Source organism: Lipotes vexillifer, unplaced genomic scaffold (genome assembly GCF_000442215.2).
Source record: "Lipotes vexillifer unplaced genomic scaffold, Lipotes_vexillifer_v1.1 scaffold419, whole genome shotgun sequence".
Classification (NCBI taxonomy): Eukaryota; Metazoa; Chordata; class Mammalia; order Artiodactyla; family Lipotidae; genus Lipotes; species Lipotes vexillifer.
Genome location: NW_006786333.1, coordinates 763,456 through 774,539, shown reverse-complemented (window position 1 = coordinate 774,539; position 11,084 = coordinate 763,456). Strand labels below are relative to the sequence as shown.

Sequence of the window (11,084 nt, the reverse complement as noted above, 5' to 3'; positions counted from 1 at the left end):
AACTGGGAAATTGGGATTGACATACATATACTAATATGTATAAAATAGATAACTAAGAAGAACCTGCTATATAAAAAATAATAATAAAATTAAATTTAAAAAAAAAGAAAGAAAGAAAGCCAGCCTCCAACTAACACCCGAGCCAGGTTATGTACATACAAAACTTATACTTACAAGCACCAACTTAATTGGGAATTAAAGGAAATCTTGCCTCCAAAATGGCCAAGATGGGGCTCTTTCATTGCATATGCAGTTAAATTCAAGAAAGCCAACTTGATAAAATATCCTTTCAGAATCCTGATCCTAAGGGAAAGTCCATCTAGGAGAAGCTTGCATTTCTCTCTCTGTGTCTTGAGATGTAAATGTTCTACTAGGGCTCTTAGAAATTCATGTCTTATCTAGACCATCTTCAATTCCTGAGACTGAGAATAAAAAGTGGGGGTGGGAAGGCCTTTTTAAACTCAAACGAGTAAACTTAACTTATTCCAATTGTTACTTATGAAATAGTGAGTTTTATATTGTAACACATGATTCATGACTAAGTTTTAAAATCCAACTGTGAGATCTCTCTGTGTCTATACGGATATATGTATGGCTGTGTGTATGTTAGAGATATGATGTCTCTACCTCCAGATGGTATTACCAAAATTAATTTGCAAATGAGTTCTATTTAATTGACTTAAAGGAAATTAAGTGCTTATATAAATTCTCAGAAATATAAAAGAAGCTAACCCAAATGAATCTCAGGTTCATGTGAACTGGGAAATATTCAGTATTAAATTAATATTTGGTATTAAATTTAGTTTAATCAACACAGACTTGTCTTTAGAGTCATCAACATTAAGTATAATAGTATGATTGTACCTAGGTTTACTAGAAGTCAAATAAGATCTTACTATATCTGGTGCAAAGTTTGTCAGCTTTACCAAAGTTTGTCAGCTTTTTTATTTACCAAGAAAAATAACTTGGTATGATGAAGTTTTTAATAAGTAAATTAAATGTAAATGAGATAAGAACCTAAAGGTAAATTCTTTAGGAATAATTATGTTTTAGGAATGTCTACCTAAAAATAGTCTCTCCAGATTTTGCTAACTTGAAACTTTACAGTTTTTCTAAATTAAGTTAAATGATGGAAGTTTATTGACTATCTAGGTCATTTCCAAATAAAATAAGATACTGAAACATTAATTACTGAACACTGACTTTCTTTTACAGAGAAACTAAAGATATTTAAGGACTACTAATAAATATGTTTGGTGCCACACTGAGACATTTTCTATAAGAAAGCATGTTTTTAGACATTATAAATAGTGTTTATAAGTTTGCCAATCTACAGAATGGTAATGTAATTTCCTAAGTGCTTACTTCTTTGTTTTCACTAGAAATTAAAATTTTTAAGAGTTGAGAATTCTAATTAAAATATGTACTTAAAGCTAATAGAGGGCCTCCCTGGTGGCGCAGTGGTTGAGAGTCCGCCTGCCGATGCAGGGGATACGGGTTCGTGCCCCGGTCTGGGAGGATCCCACATGCTGCGGAGCGGCTGGGCCCGTGGGCCGTGGCCGCTGAGCTTGCGCGTCCGGCAACGGGAGAGGCCACGACAGTGCGAGGCCCACATATGGCAAAAAAAAAAAGCTAATAGAAATAATAAGGGAAACATTTCACTATGCAAGGAAAGTAAGAGTTGTGTTTTCAGTAAAAGAAGATATGAGGAATGGAAATGCATTTTGTTAAGGGAAAATAAAGTAATTTTGTCTTAAAGCTGGTTATTTCTGAATAAGAAAGAAAATAAGGGACAAATTAATATGGATATAGCAAGTTGTGGAAGGTTCCTGGGGAAGAAATTAAAAAAGAATCCTTAGAAAGGAATCCTATGTGTGGTCAGGACTGACTTAGATTAGAATGAATTTAATTGAGTAGATACATTTTAAGAGTAAAGGTAAAGTGGTGCAAAACTTGAATTTGGTTTTCTCTCTCTGTGAAGAAAACAAAGTTCTCTTAGAAAGTCGATCTGCTTTCGGTAACAGATTGTAAAGTTTCTTTCCTTATTTATTTATTTATTTATTTATTTATTTATGGCTGCATTGGACCTTTGTTGCTGAGCATGGGCTTTCTCTAGTTGCAGCGAGTGGAGGCTACGGTTGCAGTGCACAGTCTTCTCATTGTGGTGGCTTCTCTTGTCGTGGAGCACAGGCTCTAGGCGCACGGGCTTCAGTAGTTGCAGCACATGGGCTCAGTAGGTGCAGCGCATGGGCTCAGTAGTTGTGGCTCATGGTCTGTAGAGCGCAGGCTCAGTAGCTGTGGCACACGGGCTTAGTTGCTCAGCAGCATGTGGGATCTTCTTGGACCAGGGCTCGAACCTGTGTCCCCTGCATTGGCAGGCAGATTCTTAAACACTGTGCCACCAGGGAAGTCCCTCTTTACCTTTTAAGTAATGTATCATAACTTTCTGAATTTGCCTTTGAAATCTTTCTTTCTTTATTTAATTTCAATTAATTAATTAATTAATTATTTTGGCTGCACTGCATGGCATGTGGGATCTTAGGGATTGAACCCATGCCCCCTGCAGTGGAAGTGCAGAGGCTTACTGGACTGCCAGGGAAGGCCTGCCCTTTTTAAAAAATAATTTTATTTAATTAATTAATTTATTTATCTTTTGGCCTCACCACGCAACATGTGGTATCTTAGTTCCCCGAGCAGGGACTGAACCCGTGCCCCCTGCATTGACACTGCAGAGTCTTAACCACTGGACCACCATGGAAGTCCAAAAAGAGGTATTAAATTAATTAGGTTTATTTGGTATGTTAAATTACATGGGAAGCATTGTTAAATGAGTGATAAACCTTCCTATGTTATGTCGGGGTAAATATTATTAATACAGGTATTCTAGAAATTATATGGAATTCCTAAAAATCTGGTATGTCCTGGCAAAATGTTATCAGTCATAATTCTAGTTATTTTAAAATGTTGTATGTCACAGCTGTAACCAAGCTTCTTTGTCAGTTGCATTGAAATAAGATCTTTAACTATGCCTTTTAAAATCTTTTGTCATTTATAGACAGTTATTGTTGTAATGATGTTTTTGCAAAAAAATAAAGCTTCATCTTCAAGATTCATAGAAAGGACTGTTTGACAAGTACAGGTTTCTGATAAATTTCAGATCATACAGCTGAACTGGGTAAGGAATTAAAGAATTTTAATGGAAACCCTGATGGCTTCATAAAACTGTTAACAAGAGATCAAGGATTAGTTACATGGGACTGAGTGAACTACTGAATATGGTTATAATTTTTATGTTTTTTAAAATTTTTTGTCTGAAATGTTACTGGCTTTTACTCTGTGTTTTCCAGATATAAGGAAACATTTCCCCTTAAGCTAATTATGGCTTACAGCAATTTGGTAAATTATATCCTTGTAAGCAGAACTGAAACTTTTATCTTTTCTCTACCTCATCCCTCCAGAAATTGGAAACTCTTAGGTTCCCAGCAGACTTATCAGGTGAATAATGAAGGCTACCTCCTGACAAGTGCAGGAATCTCAAGATATCTTGGAAGCTTCAAGAAGAGAGGAATTCATTCAAATTTGTTGATATCACAAGTGGAATTGAGTTATTAGCCACTGCAGCTGCTAACCTTTAACACACCCTGAAAGGAGTTCAGGACAAAGATTAGGAATAAGACTATGGGAAAACTGGTAGAACAAAGCTTCAAATAGTTAAATATTTTCAGAAGAAATTTTTTATAAACTTGGATTCTTGTGCCTTCCCATACTTAGAAAAGCACTAAAACCCTTTATGAAGATATCTGTTCCTCATGACTGGCAGCAACCTTCTACTGAGATGTGTGCTTGGGTGCATGTACCCCCTTTGCCAAAAGCACATAGATACTGACCTCCCTCTTACCTCTTCTGAGCCGTTCCTCAGAGCTATCTGAGATGCTGTCTCTTGGGCTATAGTCCTCAGTAAATCTCCAAATAAAACTGAAACTCAGAACTCTCATGTTGTACGTTTTTATTTCAGTAGAAGCCAAAACAGAGGTGTGATTTAAGAATAAGATGGTCAATGCAGTCAGATATTCCAAAAGGTGAAGTAAGACTGAAAAGTATTAATCATGTCTGATGATTAAGTGCTGACCATAGTAAGAGCAACTTCAGTGAAGAGTGAGGGCAAAGTCTGATCACAGTGAGTCTAAGAGCAAAGGGGGAATTGAGGAAATGCAGCTAATTCAAGACTGTTTTGCTTTGCTGTGAAAATGCAGAGGTGACTGCAGGGGCGGAGGGGTGGAGGACTTGAAAACAATGTAAAAGATTTGGGCTTTTGACCATCAGTGGATGGTACCAGGTAGAGAGATGAAAGATGAGAGTCAACAGGTAGCTTAAACATAGAGATCCTCAAGGAATGAACAGATCAGCTCAAGGGTCAAATAAAAGAAGAGATTTCTTCAGAGTTTGGAGAAGGGAGATTGGTGGAATTACAGACAAAGGGTGGGGAATTGAGGGAGTTCAGGAGTCACACTGAGTGGCCTCAATTTCTTCTGTAGAATAAGAGACAGGGTTTTCTACAGAGACCAAGGAGGGCGGAGGTGGAGTAAATCACCTTGGGGGAGTGCTGAACGTTTGGGGGAGAAAGATGCCCAGGAAGAAGTAAAAAGGATTACTGAGAGTTGCTAAGGGCTTGGCTGAGGGTGTTTAACTATGAATTCAATGTGGCACTAATCTCAAAACTTCTCCTTCCAATTCTGCCTTGCAGGGTGTAAGGTACAGAGAAGAAAGATGGAGACTGACTTCCACTTAAATTCCTATTCCCAATGGCCCAGACATACAGTTACGAAGGCATGTGGCCCAGTCGTGTGTGAGTGCTGACCACACGTTTATGACCATCACCAGAAGGGCCAGCATGTTTGTATTCTAAGATGTGTTGTTCTGTAGAATCAGAATCCTAAGGCTTTTATAGAAATTGAGTCATTTAAAACAAAATTTATTTATTTATTATTTATTTTTGGCTGTATTGGGTCTTCATTGCTGTGCGCGGGCTTTCTCTACTTGAGGCGAGTGGGGGCCACTCTTCATTGCGGTGCAAAGGCCTCTCACTGCGGTGGCTTCTCTTGTTGCAGAGCATGGCTCCAGGTGTGCAGGCTTCAGTAGTTGTGGCACGTGGGCTCAGTAGTTGTGGCCTGCGAGCTCTAGAGCACAGGCTCAGCAGTTGTGGCGAATGGACTTAGTTGCTACAGGGCATGTGGGATCCTCTCGGACCAGGGCTAGAACCTGAGTCCCCCGCATTGGCAGGCGTATTCCTAACCACCGCGCCACCAGGGAAATCCCTAGAAATTGAGCCATTTTTAAAGGAGGGGAAAGAAGCCAGGAGATGAGAGGAGGGAATGGGCTATCGACTGAAGAACCTGCACAACCTAAACGTTTTGAGTTAAGTTTCATTCGGGGACCTTACTGAGCACTATAGCAGAGGAGAGCCTCTCAGAGAGCTCTGAGGAACTGCTCAGAAGAGGTAAGGGAGGAGCCAGGATATATGGGTGTTTTTGTTGGATAAAAACGTGTTATGGAACATGAAAAGATTACTGCTAATCACAAAGGACAGACGTCTCAAGTTAATGATTGTAGTGCTTTCCTATGTAGGGGAAGATGCAAGAGTCTGAGTTCACTGAAATGATTCCTTAGATGTGCATCTTAACTATCTAGGGCCAGTATCCAAATAACAGAATGCTTCCTTGTTTTTTCCATCCTGAATTCCCCTCAGGGCACACCATCCGGGGCAGCTGCGATGGTTGATGGCTTGATCCTTGTAGAACTGGAATGGTAGGCAACATTCCCCTTCCTCAGGGTCCAACTTTTCTTCTCCCTGATCCATCCGGAGGGCAGGTGGCTGCTCGGCGGGTTGCAGGTGCAGCTCCTCTCGGTGGAGGAGGGCCCTGAGCAGGCGGGGCCTGGCGGGAGCGCCTCTGCCATTGGCCCAGCCCAGGCTGCACCTGCCCGGAGCCGGCAGGCCCTTAGCACAAAGTCCGCGGGCCCAGGCCAAGGAGGCAGCAGTCCGTGTTAGCGCAGGTGGGTCCCCGCCCTCGGCCAGGCAAGATGCCTCTGCGGCTGCGGAGAAAAAAGAAATTCAATAACAAGGAGACCTCCCGGCTGGTGGAGGGCGAGCAGACTAATGCGGCTGGCGGCAGCCTAGCCAGCCTCCCGGCGCCCACCCGCAGGCTGGTTTTCCACACGCAGCTGGCCCACGGCAGCGCCACGGGCACAGTGGAGAGCTTCTCCAGCGTCCAGGAGCTCTACGCCAAGATCGCGAGCGTGTTTGAGATTTCGCCGTCGGAGGTAAGCGCCGGGGGCTGGGGCTCAGCCTCTCGCTCCCTCTCGCCGCTTCTCCCACCGCCCCGCGCAGGTTTAAATTGGCTCCGGCTGGTTGAGCTGCGCTTCCCTGATCCCGAAGTCGGAAGCGGGGTGGGGTCCGCGGCTGCGAGCGCCCCAGGGGGAGCGAGAGGGCCTTACAGGGAAGGGAAGAGGTAAGTTCCAGGACTGGAGAAAGTCACATTCTCCAGCCTCTATCTGGCCTCTAGGAAACCCGGGACGACCTTTCTTCCTCATGCAAATGAGCATGCTCTAGTAACCCGAGATTCAGCAGCTTCGGCGCCTTCCCAGCGTCGAGATCTGGCTCGGCAAATTAACACCCTTCACTTTGTCTGGACTTTGCCCTCCTGCTTCCTCTGCAGGGGTGAGCGGGCCACGCTGAGCATCTCCGGGATTGGCGGGCTAGGGGGTGCCTTCCGGGTGATACCAAACCGAGCCCCATTTTGACCCGCATATGTCATGTCACATGTCATCAACACTTTGGTATTTCCGGGAAACTTATTATTCCAAGGGTGGATAACTAAGAGAGTTATACTAAACTATGCGGGACTAGTTGACAAAAATTTCAGAGGGAAAAGCCCCTCTAAATTTTACCCCATATCCTTGAAAAGGGACTGAAATTTGCTTTTATTAGATCGATAGCATGTGTGCCAGGAACTGGAGTTTGTTATAGGGTGATTTCCAAAGCCCTAGTTTAGGCGGACATTTATGTGACCACTTTTATTTATACTTACCCAAGCTAACTGCAAATGCAGGTGTGAAAAGTCAGCCCAAGAAAATATTTTGTCCATATTTCAAGGAAAAGCACAAGACCTTGTTGCCCTGGACTCCTGGGAGTGCAGAGAGCTGCCTTTGGGTGGCACAGAGCAGCATTTGGCTATCTATTCTTTAATGTTGTTTATCAGGTCAGTTCAAGCGAAATTGAGGTCAAGACAAAATTCCAGGAGGAGATGAAAGAGATCTTGAAGCTAACCTTTTGTTCTTTCAGGGTTCCCAGGCACTGAGGGGGCAAATCACAGACCCATTCTATGAATTATTTAGACTGATATAGAGTATTAACGATAAAACTTCACGTTTGTATAGGACATTTCAATTCAAAAAGCACTCTTGCAGGAAAAATGTTATTTGATCTTCTCTAAGAGAGGTAGGTGGCAGAGAGTTCATTGGGTAGTTAAGGACAGGATTTGGAGACTGACAAACCCCACTGTGGCTCTACCACTGTGGTTCTACCACTTACTAGCTGGGTGGCCTTGAACAAGTTTAACTTCTCTCAGTTTCAGCCATTTGTAAAATAGAGATAAGGATATCTACCTTGAAGGGTTATTGTAAAGACTGGAGTGCATGTGTAAACCTATCAGATTGCATTGGTGTATGGTCAGTAACTAATATCATTAAAATACCTAATATCATTAATACCTAACAGTTAAATGAGTGGGCTGAGGTACAATGTGTCTGGCCTTTGGCCAAGGTCACATAGCTAGCAGCAAAAAAGCTGGGCCGTTATTTTAAACTTGGATCTTCTTGTTTCTAAGCTAAGTGAGCTAGTTAGCATTCTTAACTGACAACTTTAAATATCTGTCCTGTAACCAGGGACTCCATATTTATTTACTTTGCATTAAGTCTTCCTCATCATAAGGGGATACTATTTTGCGTTCTAGATGCATGACTTTACTCAATCCACTTAATCCTTGAGAAGTATTATTATTATCCCTACTTCACAGATAGGAAACTAATGCTTTGAGGTTCAGAAAATTTTCAAAATTACATATAGTAAGTGGCAGATCCTGTGTTTATTTAATTAATTAATTTATTTGGCCATGCTGTGTGGCATGTGATATCTTAGTTCCCCGACCAGAGATCAAACCCATGCCCCCTGCATTGGAAGTGCAGAGGCTTAACCACTGGACTACTAGGGAAGTCCCAGAGCCTGGGTTTAAACCCAGGTTTTTTTTTTTCTGGCTCCAAATTCCATGAAGTTATATTGCTTCCCAAGTTTTCCAGGGTGTCTCAGCAATAACTTGGCAACCATGTTCAGCATTTTAAGTTTGCAATGTGCCGACTTGCATTAAAATTTCAAGATAAACATTAGGTATTTTGATGTGCTTTATCAAAGTTCATAAATTTTTATAACCTAGATATATATATTAGTATGTTTATGCATATAATCAACATTAATGCAGGTTTTCCATCTAGACTAAAAAGAGTTAAGTATAAAGTATTGATCATGATAGTGTATGTCAAAGTATCTCAATAGTTACTTTTTTAATGAATGAATGAATTTATTTTTTGGCTGCGTTTGGTCTTCATTGCTGCACGCGGGCTTTCTCTAGTTGTGGCGAGCGGGGGCTACTCTTTGTTGCAGGGCGCAGGCTTCTCATTGCAGTGGCTTCTCTTGTTGCAGAGCACGAGCTCTAGGCACGCGGGCTTCAGTAGTTGTGGAACGCGGGCTCAGTAGTTGTGGCTCACGGGCTCTATAGCGCAGGCGCAGTATTTGTGGCACACGGGCTTAGTTGCTCCGCTGCATGTGGGATCTTCCTGACCAGGGATTGAACCTGTGTCCCCTGCATTGGCAGGTGGATTCTTAACCACTGCGCCACCAGGGAAGTCCTCAATAGTTACTTTTGAAATGAGTAATTTATTAAAATAACATGTACACTAGTGAGATCCCATTTCTCATCCCATTCCCCAATCAAGAGGAATAGTGGTATAAACTTTTGAGATGTCAGTGGGGAAAAAACAAAAAATTTCCCCCCTTTATATGACTATATCAGAAGTCCTGCCTTTTCTCTAGAGAGGTGGCTATAAGGATACAAATGGCACTGTATGAAGAGCTGTACTCTCTCTGCTAAGGAAAAGAGGGAAGGAGTTGGCCTGACCTGATGGCAGGGAGGCAGTAATGTGCCCCTTGCTGTGCGAGGCGTTTAAGGCTACAGGGTCGTCATTCCATCCTCACCATAGCACTGAGGCAAGGAGTCTTCTCATTTTGCAGTTGAGCTACATGAGGCTCTGAGAAGTCAAGTAGCTTGCCCGAGTCACTGGACTCATGTGTGGCGGAGTCGGGATTTGAATCAAGGTTTCCTGGTTCCAAGTTCATTACATAGCAGCTGTGGGATGCTTGGTAACTGTATTCAGATTCCAAATACAAACCGGCAAAACTTCTTTTTTAAACAAATGATCTTTTCAAGTAAAGCCTCAGACTCAACGACCAAAATACTTACTACCTCAAAAAGATGCTGTAGTGAAACTGATAATTATGGATTTCACCTATTTCCTGGTTTCTGAAGGAGGAAGTTAATGAAACCTATGAATCACTTGCAGGGTGCTGTCTGTAATCATTAACTTGAAACAGATGGCCAATTATGCAAAAATCCCTTACAGCTGATATCATTTTTCTAAACAGCTAAATGAGCAATTCAGCAAAAAGAAAAAAGTAAATCTCATCTAAAAGAACAGTTAAAAGAACAGTTAAGTCATAAATGCTGGGACAGTTTTACAAAACATTTGATACCATCTTTTAAAATATTCAGGATTCAGGGACTTCCCTGGCAGTCCAGTAGTTAGCACACCGTGCTTCCACTGCAGGGGGCATGGGTTGGATCCCTGGTCAGGGAACTAAACTCCCACATGCCGTGCACAGCCAAAAAAAAAAATGGAAAAATTTCAGGATTCATGTATGAGTTGATTTCTAAACTCTTGAGCTGTAGTCATAAAATTTGTTGTAGGGGTCTTTAAAAAAGTAATTAATTTATTTTTGGCTCTGTTGGGTCTTCATTGCTGTGCGCAGGCTTTCTCTAGTTGAGGCGAGCAGGGGCTACTCTTTGTTGTGGTGCATGGCCTTTTCATTGCAGTGGCTTCTTTTGTTGTAGAGCATGGGCTCTAGGCACGCAGGCTTCAGTAATTGTGGCACGCAGGCTCAGTAGTTATGGCTCGTGGGCTCTAGAGTGTAGGCTCAGTAGTTGTGGCTCACGGGCTCAGTTGTTCCATGGCATGTGGGAGCTTCCCGGACCAGGGCTCGAACCTGTGTTCCCTGCATAGGCAGGTGGACTCTTAACCACTGCACTGCCAGGGAAGTCCTGCATCCTCTATTTTAATATTGATTCTCATCATACCAATCTCAAAAACCCACAAGGCTCCCTGTTACTTACTGTCATATTCCTTTCGGGCTGCTATTAAAAAAATACCACCAACTTGGTAGTTTATAAACAAGAAAAACTTATTACTCACAGTTCTGGAGGCTGGGAAGTCCAAGATCAATGTGCCAGCATGGTTACCTCTGGTGAAGGCTCATTTCCTAGTCCATAGCTGGCACTTCTTTCTCTGTCCTCATCTGGTGGAAGGGGCTAATGGTCTTTCTGGAGCCTCTATGATAAGGCACTAATCCCATTTATGAGGTGTCCACCCTCATAATTTGAGCAATTCCCAAAGGCCCCACCCATTAATACTAGGATTTCAACATTCGAATTTTGGGGGAGGGGACATGAACATTCAGACCATAGCACTTACAAATAACCCCCACCAGCCATACAACGTCTCCTAGTCCTGCCTGCCTCTTTAGTCCTGCCCCGTGCCTACTGCTCCAGTCTCATTTCCTAACAATCGCCTTTTTATTCCAGAATGTTTAACTGTTTCATTCCTCTATGCCTTTTCTCATGATGTTCTCACTTCCTTGTTCTGGTAGCTCCTACCCACCTCTCCAGTCTCAACTGTCACCTCCTCCAAGAAGTGTGAATCTG

At 42.4% G+C, this 11,084-nt stretch overlaps 1 protein-coding gene across 1 annotated transcript in view; it reads left to right on the top strand.

Annotated features, from left to right (window-relative positions):
- Positions 1–6,078: 6,078 nt before the first annotated feature.
- The window catches only part of GIPC2 (GIPC PDZ domain containing family member 2), an 85,588-nt gene continuing 80,582 nt past the window's right edge, over positions 6,079–11,084 (top strand). The window contains exon 1 of the mRNA XM_007458707.1: positions 6,079–6,318. Within this exon, the coding sequence (XP_007458769.1) occupies positions 6,079–6,318 (240 nt within the window). The remainder of the gene's footprint in view (positions 6,319–11,084) is intronic.